The 12,860-nt window shown below is 37.4% G+C and overlaps 1 protein-coding gene across 17 annotated transcripts in view; it reads right to left on the bottom strand.

Annotated features, from left to right (window-relative positions):
• Nucleotides 1-12,860, bottom strand: part of CHD9 (chromodomain helicase DNA binding protein 9) — a 275,857-nt gene that overhangs the window by 171,442 nt on the left and 91,555 nt on the right. For 15 of the 17 annotated variants that reach the window (XM_015126131.3, XM_028840899.2, XM_077984746.1 and 12 more), the window contains exon 2: nucleotides 2,128-3,742. In XM_015126131.3, coding sequence (XP_014981617.2) covers nucleotides 2,128-2,143 — 16 coding nt within the window. In that variant the 5' untranslated portion in view covers nucleotides 2,144-3,742. Of the gene's footprint in view, nucleotides 1-2,127; nucleotides 3,743-7,407; nucleotides 8,026-12,860 lie in introns of those variants that run through there. The other 2 variants (XM_077984735.1, XM_077984743.1) reach the window with 2 other exon arrangements.

Genomic DNA, 12,860 nt, shown 5'->3' with positions numbered 1-12,860 from the left:
ACTCCTTCTCAAGAAAGGAAAAAAGAAATAGAACTAAAGTCAACCCAATGGGAAAGACATAGATTTTATCTTTTTCAAATACTTCAAGGCTTTAAAATGAAAAATGGATCCCTAAATATTTAATTTCAAGAACTTTGGTACATTTCATTGTCCACTGAGTATCACAGGTAACCAAGGTATTGAAGCATTTTACGAATCCTTAATTTAACAAGAGAATTTTTAAAAACATAAAATATTACATTAATTTTTTATTATAAAAGTAATATATTCACGATAAAATTGTAGAAAGTAAGGGAAAGAAGGGTGTAATTGCACTAACTAAACCTATTTTCTTCTGGTATTTTTTCACATGCAAATTTTTTTCTCAGAGACAGGGTCTGATTCTAATGCCTAGACTGGCAGTGGTGTGATCATGGCTTACCTCAGCCTGGAACTCCTGGGTTTGAGCTATCTATCTGCTCACCTCAGCCTCTTGAGTAGCTGGGACTACAGGAGTGCACCATCATACCTGGCTAATTTTTTTAAAATATATTTATTGTAGAGATAGAGTATCGTTACATTGCCCAGGCTGGTCTGGAATTCCTGGCCTCAAGCAATCCTGTCACCTCAGTCTCCCAAAGTGCTGGGATTACAGGCATAAGCTAACATACCTGGCCCATATACATATTTTCATACTACTATGAAAAAAGTATAATTAATAAAAACACTTAAGACTGGGCAGAGTGTCTCACGCCTATAATCCCAGCACTTTGGGAGGCCGAGGAGAGTGGATTGGTTGAGCACAGGAGCTCAAGATTAGCCTGGGCAACATGGCAAGATCACAACTTTACAAAACAATACAAAAAAATAGCCAGGCATGGTGGCACGTGCCTACAGTCCCAGCTACCCAGGAGGCTGAGGCCGGAGGATCACCTGAGCCCAGGGAGGTTGAGGCTGCAGTAAGCCCTGATAGTGCCACTGCACTTCAATCTGAGTGATAGAATGAGACCCTGTCTCAAAAGAAACCCCCCCCCAAAAAAATTTATTTCTTACTATATGCTAGGCATAGTCTAAGCATGTGTACATGTTATAAATCTATTAATCCTTTCCAAAGCCCTATTAGCTGGATCCTATTATTATTTCACACTTTAAAGATGAGGAAAAAGAGACACACAGAAATTATCTAAGTCAGAGTCACCCAACTAGTAAGTAACGGGACCCATGATTCTAAACCAGGTAGTCTGGTACCAGAGGCCACACTCTTAACCTTGCTTTACTGTGATCTTAATTTTGAATTATGCTCTTTTCTCCATCATTAACATACTCTCAATGTTAGTGTTCAAAATCTTTTTAGTGCCTATGGTCTATCATGATTACAACAATGAGTTATTGCTTTTTTCAGCTGTCCCTTGTAAGTATATTAAGATAAATATCTTTGGGTATATACTTCTGCTATGTTTGGGTTATTAAAATGGAGAATTTTTATACTCTTTAATCTAGTACCAAATTGCTTTTCAAAATATTTGCATCAGTTAACAAAGCCATGTAGGTACTAATTTCACCATAAATTTGCCAGCATTAAGCATTAATATTTAAAATATTTTTCTAATAGGTAAAAATAAAACCATTCTAAATTGAATTATTATTAAAGCTGCATATTATTCGGGTTTTGTTTATAATTTAATTTCCTTTTTGTGAATTTCAGCTTATATGCTTTATCTAGTTATCAACTGAGATGTTAAAAGTTTGCTAATCAATTTATAAAGCTTTTATAGGAATATTAACTCAATGTTGATTGTATTTGCAATAAAATTTTCCCAGTCTGGTTTTTCCCTTTTAATTATGATTATTAAGTTGTTTTTGATAAAATAACTTTCTCTCAAAGGTATTCATAAACATCACAAAAGAAGTCTTAACACCTTACAATTTTCTAAATATAGAAGTTAATCTATTACTTTGAGCATATCAGTGAATCACTTTCAATATAAGACTTGTAAAACAATATAAACCTATATCAAAATATGTATGTTCACTTAATGGAATTACTAAGTTTGAGAAATCCTGACTGTGTCTCATATAAAATTAACCCAATGACTAACAGTCCACCCTACCCCCAAATCTCCAAAATAAAAGCAAAGAGCTACATACCTGTCGCTGTAAACATAGGTGATTTCTGTCATGTAAATGCTGATGATTAGAAAATGATGAATGCCAACTCCGAGCCTGACTTTGCAACTGAGTCTGAGCCATATCAGAAGGCCGTGTTACAAGATGCGAAGTAAACTGCCGATCAAGGTCATGATCTAAAATGTGACTTGAATTATCTTGCCCGAATGTTGACTCATCAAAGTGAGGAAGAAGTCCCTCCTGAAGGAGGTCCTCGGGGTCAAGTCCTGTGAATGGCTCAGTTTGAGATTCCACTTGATGAAGTAAATTCTCTTCTAAAGATGAAAAGCCATTAGTCTCTACATGATCATTGAAATGGCCCATTTGAGTTCCTGAGTCAACAGGATCTGGGAAGTTCATGTGCACAGGAGATAATTTTGAATTGCTATAATTACCCTGAGGATGTGACGAATGCAATATTTGGAAATTATTTGAATTCAATGATGTATTGGGGTTTAGGATATGCTGAGTAGATTCTTGCTTGATTCCTCTATGAGGTGAAAAGGAATTACTTCCAGTAAAATCAGATAAAGTCTGATTTGCATGATTAGGTGCAAGAACTGCAGAGGACTGAAGTAGACTGTTTGGTGATATATGATTACTGGAAAAGGAATAATGTGAAGAAAATTGCTGTGAATTGCTGACAGAACAAGAAGTCATATTTGGGGAAGGTCCATTAAAATTTCCTTCTTGATGATTGCTACACTTGTGGAAGTGTGCTGAAGGATTCGACGTTTGAGAAAATTGCTGCATTGAAATAGACTGTTGTGAATTAGATGCATTAGTCATTTGTGGTGGGTGGTTAACGTTGACTCTATGTGGACCAGAAACATTCATAAAATTTTTAGACTGGCTAAGAGAATTCTGCCCTGGGTTGAGATTATTTCTGTTTTGTTGTGAGCGTAGTGAAGTGCACTGTGTTTGTTGTTCATTGGCCTGAAATAAGGCAAAGTCATGGTGCGCCACAAAGCTTTTATTTTGATGCATAGAGTGTGAATGTCCTTGTTGATGAAAAGGAGATCCATTTTGATTTGAAATGCTAGTAGATGTCTGATGGCCCCACATTGGACTGCCATCTGATACATCTGGAAACAAACCATTGGGTTGGTTTTGGGGGTGGATTGGAGAACAATTAAACTGAGAGTGTGGAGATAATACATGTTCAGCTGGGCTACCAAAAGATTGATTAACGTGGTGAAATTTTATTGAATCAAATTGATTTAACTGTTCAAAATCAGTCATCTTCTGATGTGCTGGAGTACTTTGAACATGGTTCAGTGAATCTATGTGCAATGGTTCAAATTCTGCACCCAAATTCAATTCATCAACTAGTGAAACAGGTCCTGGTTGTACAAATGCATCATCCGACAAGCCTTCTAAGGTCTCACCGAAAAGATTGGCATCATCAAAAAAGTCCATCATTGGATCTGTCATCTTGAAAATTCTGTAACAATCTAGTTGTTCACTCCAAATGGAGTATATTCAGCTTCTCTATAGTAGATATTATTGGATCATTTCTGAAGGTCATCAACTAATCCAAAACAGATCAATATTCATTATTGCTCTAAATAATGACATGTCATGAAGTGTCAAAATCCTAGAAAAAAAGGAACAAAAACAATAAAGAGAAATTAAGTACTGATACATGCTACAACATAGATGAACTCTGAAAACATTATGCTAAGTGAAAGAGGTCAGTGACAAAAAACCACATATTATATGATTCGATTTATATAAAACGTCAAAAGTAGGCAAGTATATATAGAGAGAAAATAGATTAGTGGTCACCTAGAGCTGGTGGCATGGTGGGTAGATAGAAGGACTGGTGATTGGTGAGTGTTAGCTACAGGTTATGGGATTTCTTTTGCGGGTAATGAAAATGCTCTAAAATTGGTTCCATGGTAATGGATAAACAACTCTTGAGTATGCCAAAAGCCACTAAATATACATTTTAGATGAATGAATTGTATGGTATCTGAATTATATCTCAGTAAAGCTACTTTAAGAATAAAAATTATATAAGTAAAATTATTTTGAAACTTCTAATTTTCTGTTATATCTTTTAGATAAGGAGGATCACTTGAGCCCAGGAGTTTGAGACCAGCCTGGGCAACAAGTGTGACACCCATCTCAAAAAAATTTTTTAAAACTACTCGGCCATGGTGGTGTGTACCTGTATTCTCAGCTACCTGGGAGGCTGAGGTGGGAGGACTGCTTGCGCCTGAGAGGCTGAGGCTTCAGTGAGCCATAATTGTGCCACTGCACTCCAGCTTAGGCAACAGAGTGAGACACTGTCTCAAACAAAACAAAACAAAACAAAAAAAACAACTGATTTTATTCAACCTAATTACCAACTAATTTTACTTGGCAAGTATTTGCAAGGTAGATCTTTCTGAGAAAAAATTAAGTAGGTGAAGTTACTTTGGATGATTTAAGTTACAGTGGAAGTCTGTGTCTTCTCAAAGAAAATATTTTATCTATCCAATACAACTTTGAAACTTATGACAATGTTAAAATAAGCTAGTAATGTAAAAAGTATGCTCTGGAAAAATTTTAAAATAAATAAGAACTCTAGAGTAGACATATTTTTAAATGACTCAAGAAAAAAATCTTTTTTTTTTTTTTGAGAAGGGGTAAGCTATAGCAATCATTTTAATCAATCAAAATTTAAAACTTCAGAATTTAACTGAAATGATGTTTACTGACTCTGTCACAAATGATAACTCTAGAACACGGGTCCCGAAACCCCCGGCTGCAGATGGAATGGGTGCGCAGCCTGTTAGAAACCAGGCTGCACAGCATGAGGTGAGCAGCAGGTTGGCTAGAATTACTGCCCGAGCTCCGCCTCCTGTCACGGCAGCATTAGATTCTCATAGCAGCGTGAACCCTATCGTGAACTGCACACGTAAGCGATCTAGGTTGTGCTCCCTTATGAGAATCTAATTAACGCCTGAGGTGGAACAGTCTCATCCTGAAATCATCTCCCTCCATCCACCCCGCCACTTCCCCACCCCCATCCACGAAACCGGTCCCTGGTGCCAAAAAGGTTGAGGACCGCTTCTCTAGAAGATGCATAGTAACATCCACAAAGCTCCTTATTATTAGGGACCTGAAGAATATAAAAACTAAAGAATCAACAAAAAACCCTCTGACTATCCTACATACTTGATACAATGACTAAGTGATACAATGCATATTAAAATGTTTTCCATACAAAAAAGCAAGATGTTTTTATAATCAGTAATAACAGTAAGTGATGTTTGGTTTGAGGAAGAGTCAGATTTAGAAAGTCACAGCTCAGGAAACATTAGTAAAACATTAGTGAAATTTGAAAATTTAAATTTAGGATATCTAGAATTCTTTTTTTTTTTTTTTTTTTTTTTTTTTGAGACGGAGTCTCGCTCTGCCGCCCAGGCTGGAGTGCAGTGGCCGGATCTCAGCTCACTGCAAGCTCCGCCTCCCGGGTTCACACCATTCTCCTGCCTCAGCCTCCCGAGTAGCTGGGACTACAGGCGCCCGCCACCGCGCCCGGCTAGTTTTTTTTTTTTGTATTTTTTAGTAGAGACGGGGTTTCACTGTGTTAGCCAGGATGGTCTCGATCTCCTGACCTCGTGATCCGCCCATCTCGGCCTCCCACAGTGCTGGGATTACAGGCTTGAGCCACCGCGCCCGGCCTAGAATTCTTACTTTTTATCAAAAAATTAGGAAGCCCAGATACTTTTGAGTAATAAATATCAATTGAAAGGGTATTAACATTAAATTAATATGAATTCAATATTGCCCCTTAATTATTTAGGGCTAGCCCTTTAAAAGGTTACAAGAACTGATTAACTCTATATCCAGTAAGGATTAAAGCAGGTAAGGACGTGCACTCTTTCTATTCAGCTGTATATTCATTATTTGATCTGATCTCTCTTTTCCTGGGCACCTTACCAGCTAGCATACAGATACTCACATGCCAGAATAACTGTGTCTCCTACCTACAAGCTGAAGTATTTCTGATCAGCTTTCCTGAATCATATCACAAATAAATCTGAAAACTGGCAAGGTGCAGTAGCTCACACCTGTAATCCCAGCACTTTGGAAGGCCGAAGTGGGAGGAATGCTTAAGCCCAGGAGTTCGAGACCAGCGTAGGTAACAAAATGAGACCCTTGTCTCTACCAAAAAAAAAAAAAAAAATTAGCTGGGCATGATGCATTCCTGTAGTCCCAGCTATTTGGGAGGCTGAGGTGGGAGGATCACTTGAGCCTGAGAGATTGAGGCTGCAGTGAGCCATGACTGAGCCACTACACTCTAGCCTGAAGGCCCTGTCTCCAAAAACAAAAACAAAAAACAAGGATATTACTTTTAAAAAGTTTCCTCCACTGTTTTAGATTTAAGTTGGAAAATGTTTGATTCTTGTAATGAGCAATAAAAAATTAAAACTCTCCTCCTTCTGCCTTTCTTCCCCACCTACTCGTCTACTCAAAGGCTTTACCCCAGTAATTCTTTCTTCTCTCTCCTGAGTCATCAATTTGTCCCATTCTCATCTGTATACAAACAAGCTGTTATTTCTCTCATCTTCAAATATCCCCTCTCTTGATCCCATTTATTATCCTTTCAATTTTCTCCCCCTTCTTTCTTCCTCTTTACCATAAACTTGAGAAATCTGTTAGGTTTACTGTCTTCAATTTATTTATTGCCATTCTCTCTTGAAATTCAGTTTTATTCCCATCATCTCACCAAACTGACCTGAGAGCATACGGACCTTCACATAAGTAAATACGAGGGTCATTTTTCACTTCTCATCTAACATTACCTATCAGCAGCATTTGATGTAGTTATCATGGAGTCCTCCTTAAAACACTTAACTTCATTTAATTGTTATATATGATATTCACTTGGTTTCTCTCCTACTTTTCTGAGTGTTTATTCTCATTCTCTTTTTACAGATTTCAATCTACAAACGTTGGAGGACCCCGACCTCTTCTCTTTTCTATCTATACTCACCTCCAAGGTGATTTCATCCAATCTCAAGGTTTTAAATAAAATCTCTATATTGGCAATTCCCAAACTTACATCTATTAATTATATATCTCTACCTTAAATTTAGACCCATTTACCTAACAAAGCACTTGACTTCTCATCTTGGACACTTGATTGGCAACTAACAGCCTGCTATTTACCTTGCCCTCTTTCAAAACAGTGATCTCATTAAAATGCAAGTTAATTCAGGACACTCCTCAGCTCACAACCCTCCAATGACTCTTTATGTCACTCACATGAAAAACTGAAATCCTTACTATGACTTGTAAGCACGGCCCTGCACCACCACCAGAACAGCTCTCTGCCCTCATCTCTGGTTGCACTTCTCTCTTGCTCACCCCCTTGCTTCAGCCACAATGGCCTCCTCAGGTCACTAAAAAGCCAAGCATGAGAGAGTGAAGTCAGCAAAATGACAGAGTAGACAGCTCCAAACACCTGTCTCTTCACAAACACCCAAAACAAGCAGGAAGTATCAGAACCAACTTTATCACAACTCTGGAAAACAGTCAAATATTTACAACAACCAAGAGAATGCTGAAAAGAAAATACACCTAGCATTCAAGGAAATCTGTATTAAAACACTAGCTAAACACAAACCTAAGTAATAGAGGCTTCAGTGACCTCAGACAACAACCAATATAGTTAATACAGAAAATAGTTTTAAAAAAATGTCTAAACGAATGACTCCAGCCTTCAACAATGAAGAACAGCAAATGCTAAGGGAGGGGGTAAATCTTATTTCTGAAGTTAGCACATCACAGTATTAAATGGTCTGGTTTTCTCACACACATACGCACACACACACGCGTGTGTGTGTGCACTGCCGCCCCCAAACACACACACACACACACACACACACCCTCAAAGCATACAAAGAATAAGAAAGCCCATCCAAAGGAAGAAAAAAGTTGACAGAAACTGTCCCCAAGAAAGTCCATTAGATTTGATGGTCAAAAACTTGAAATCAAGTGTCTTAGATATGATCAAAAAGCTAAAGGAAACCATGGCCCAAGAATGAAAGCAAACCAGGAAAATGGCATATGAACAAAATAAGAATATCAATACAGAAACAGAACATCTTAAAAGTAACAAAATAGAAATTATGGAGCTGAAAAGTACAATACCTGAAATAAAAAATGCATTATCGTGGTTCAACAGGAGATTTGAGCAAACCGAAGAAATAATCAGCAAACTTGAAGACTTGAAGATAGAAGGATTGAAATTACCAGATTCTCCAACAAGAGGATCACAAAGAAAAAATAATGAAGAGGCTGGACGTGGTGGCTCATGCCTGTAATCCCAGAACTCTAGGAGTCCAAGGCGGGTGGATCACCTGAGGTTAGGAATTCGAGATCAACCTGGCCAACATGGTGAAACCCCGTCTCTACTAAAAAAAAAAATACAAAACCTAGCTGGGCATGATGGCAGGCGCCTGTAATCCCAGCTACTTGGGAGAGGCTGAGGCAGGAGAATCGCTTGAACCCGAGAGGCGGAGTTTGCAGTGAGCTGAGATTGTGCCACTGCACTCCAGCCTGCGTGACAGAGCGAGACTCTGTCAGAAAAGGACAGGACAAGGGAAGGGGAGGGGACCCTTGTCTCTACAAAAAAAAAAAAAAAAAAAAAAATTAGCCAGGCATGGTGCATTCCTGTAGTCCCAGCTACAGGAATGCATCTCTCTACTCAGGAGAGAGAAGAAATAATCACTGGGGCAATGCCTTTGAGTAGACGCATAGGTGCGGAAGGAAGGCAGAAGAAGGAGAGTTTTAATTTTTTATCGCTTATTACAAGAATCAAACATTTTCCAACTTAAATCTAAAACAGTGGAGGAGGGAAGGGGAAGGGAAGGAAGGGAAAATGAAGAAGAAAAGTGAACAGAGTCCAAAAAACCTATGAGACAACATCAAGAGAATAAAATATACATTGTGGGCATCCCAGAAGGAGGAGAGAGAGAAAAGGGCAGAAAGACTATTTGAGGAAATAATGGCCCCAAACTCCCCAAATTTGATGAAAGACATTAATCTACACATCCAAGAAGCTCAACAAACTCCATGGAGGATAAATTCTAAGAGATCACATCATAACACATTACAGTCAATTGGTCAAAAGACAAAGAGAATCTTGAAAGCGGCAAGAGAAAAAAAAGACTCATCAAGTAAAAGAGGGCTTCAACAAGATAAAAGTGGATTTCTCATCAGAAACCATGAAGGCCAGAGGCACTGACATGAAATATTTGAAGTGCTGAAAGAAAAAAACTGTTGACTAAGAATTCTATGCAAAAAACTATTTTTTTAAGAATGAAGAGAAATTAAGATCCATTTAGATAAATAAAAGCTAAAGGAGTTTGTTATTAGTAGAGCTGCTCTAAAAGACATGATTAAGGGAATCCATTAGGATAAAATGAAAAGACACTAGAGAATATCTTGAAGCCTTATGAAGAAACAAAGAATACTGCTAAAGGTAATTATATAGGTAAATATAAAAGCCAGCATAATTGTACCTTTGGTATGTAATGCCTTTTTAAAAAATATGATCCTAAAGGCAAAGAAATAACCCATTTTAAATTTCTGTTAATGAGCACTCAATGTAGACAGATGTAATCTTTGACAATAACAACATAAAGGTGAAGAGACAGATGTTTAGGAGCTGAGCATGTGTATACCACTGAAACTAACTTGGCATTTAAAATACATTGTTATAACTTTTGTTAAAATTATAATCCCCAACATAACCATTAAGGAAATAACTAAAAAACATACAGAAACGGAAAGAAGGAAATCAAAATGGCATGCTACAAAAAAAAAAAAAAAAATCTAAATATAAGAAATTGGCAGTAATGGATGAATTAAGGAACAAAGAGCATATAAGACATTAAAAAGCAAAAAGCAAAATAACAGAAGTAGGTTTTCCTTATCAATAATTACTTTAAATGTAAATGAATGAAATTTTCTACTTAAAAGGAAGAGATTAGCAGAATGGATAAAAATGAAAACAAAAACATAATCCATCTTATATACTGTTCACAAGAGGCTCACTGTAAATACAAAGTCACAGGAGAATAAAAAACAAGAAATGAAAAAATATATTTCATAAAAATAGTAACCAAAAGAGAGCTGGGATATTAGTATCAAACAAAATACTTTAAGTCAAAAAAGGTTACAAGAAGGCCTTGCACAGTGACTCATACCTGCCGCAATCCCAGCACTTTGGGAGGCTGAGGTAACAGTATTGCTTGAGGCCAGGAGTTCAAGACCTGCCTGGGAAATACAGCAAGACCCCATTTCTACAAAAAAATGTATATATATTTTTAATTAGCCAGTATGATAGTGCACACCTGTAGTCCTAGCTAACTGGGAGGCTGAGGCTGGAGGATCTCCTGAGCCCAGGAGTTGGAGGTTACAGTGAACTATGATTGTGCCACTGCACTTCAGCCTGAAATAAAAAAATGGCTGGGTACGAGAGAGAGAGAGAGAGAAAGGTTACAAGAGACAAAGAAGGACATTACGCACTGATGAAAGTGACTCAACCTACCAATATGATATAACAATTATAAATATGTATGCACCAATAACAGACCCACAAAATTTATGAAGTAAAAATACTCAGAATTGAAGGGAAAAACAAACAATTCTACAATATAATTGTAGAAAGTTATACAATAGTCGGAGACTTAAATATCTCATTTTCAATAATGAATAGACCAACCAGACAGAAAATCAGTAACAAAAGAGGACTTGAACAACACTACAAACCAGTTAGATCTAACAGATATATACAGACACTCTACCCAACAATAGCAAAATATACATTCTTCCAGAGTACAGATGAAACACTCTCCAGGACTGGCCATATGGTAGGCCACAGAACAATTCTTCAAACATTTTAAAATATTACAAGTATACAAAGTGTCCTCTCTGACTCCAATGGAATAAACCTAAATATCAATAGCAGAAGCCAAATTAGAAAAATCACAAAATGTAAAAATTAAACAGCACACCACAATCAATGGGTCTAAGAAGAAATAATGAGGAAAATTAGAAAATACTTTTAGGCAAGTGAAAATTGAAATGCAATATAGGAAAACTTAACAGATCCAGTGAAAGGAGTGCTCTGAGGGAAAGTTATACCTGTGAACAACTACATTTTTAAAAGACATATCTTAAATTAATAACCTAATTGTACCCCTAAGGAAATAGAAAAGCAAACTAAACCCAAAGGTAGCAGAAGATAATAAGGCAACCCACGGAATGCAAGAAAGTATTTGTAAATCATATATCTGATAAGAGTTTAATATCCAGAATTTTTAAAGAACTCCTACAACTCAATAGCAGAAAGACAAACAACCCAATTTAAAAATGGACAAAGAACTTCATTAGATATTTCACCAAAAAAGATACAGGAATGTCCAAGGAGGACATGAAGACACTCAACATCAGTCATTAGGGAAACACAAATAGAAATCACAATGAGATATCACTTCACACCTACTAGGAATGGTATAAAAAATAAACAAGCGTTGGAGAAGATGTGAAGAAACTGAAACCCTCATACATTTCTGGTAGGAATGTAAAATGGTATAGCTACTGTGGAAAATAGTGTGGTGGTCCCTCAAAAAGTTAAACAAGCCAGACAGGTACATGTATGCCTGTAGTCCCAGCTACTCAGGAGGCTGAGGCGGGAGGACTGCTTGAGACCAGGAGGCCAAGGCTGCAGTGAGCTATGACTGCACCACTGCACTTCTGCCTAGGTGACAAGGTGAGACTTTGTCTCTAAAAACCAAAAACAAACAAATAACAAAGGAAAATTTTATATATATATATATTTTTTGGAGGCGGAGTCTCACTGACACCAAGGCTGGAGTGCAATGGTGCAATCTCGGCTCATTGCAACCTCTGCCTCCAGGATTCAAACGATTCTCCTGCCTCAGTCTCCCAAGTAGCTGGGATTACAGGCGCCCACCACCATGCCCAAATAATTTTTTTGTATTTTTAGTAGACACAGGGTTTCACCGTGTTGGCCAGGCTGATCTCGAACTCCTGACCTCAGGTGAGCCACCTGCCTCAGCCTCCTAAAGTGCTGGGATTACAGGTATGAACCACCATGCCTGGCCTAAATAACAAAACATTTAAAAAAGTTAAACAGAGAATTACCTTATAACCCAGCAAATTCACTCCTAGGTATACACTATTCACCAAAAGCAACTGAAAATAGGGACTCAAATAGAGAACTTGTACACAAACACTCATAGCAGCATTATTCACAATAGACAAAAGCTGAAAACAATCAGTGTCCATCAAAAGATATTTATAATAGAATCTTACTCAGCCATAAAAAGTAATAAAGTTTTGATACATGCTACAACATGGATGAACCCTGAGGACACTATGTTCAGAGATATTAGCAGGCAGACACAAAGCAAATATTCCACTTATATGAAGTATCTAGAATAGGAAAATTCAGAGACAGAAGGTACATAAAACTAGATTAGAGGTTAATGGGGCTAGAGGAAGGGAAGAGTAGAAGTTATTTGGTAATGGGTACAGTGCTTTGAGGTGGTAAAAAAAAAAAAATGGAAACAGGTAGTGGTGATGGTTGTACAACACTGCGAACGAAGTTGATGCCACTGCACTGTACACTTGACAGTTAAAGTAGCACATTTTGTCATATGGATCCTACAATTAAAAACAATCTT

This window comes from Macaca mulatta, chromosome 20, assembly GCF_049350105.2.
Source record: "Macaca mulatta isolate MMU2019108-1 chromosome 20, T2T-MMU8v2.0, whole genome shotgun sequence".
NCBI lineage: Eukaryota > Metazoa > Chordata > Mammalia > Primates > Cercopithecidae > Macaca > Macaca mulatta.
This window is presented reverse-complemented; position numbering and strand designations above follow the sequence as displayed.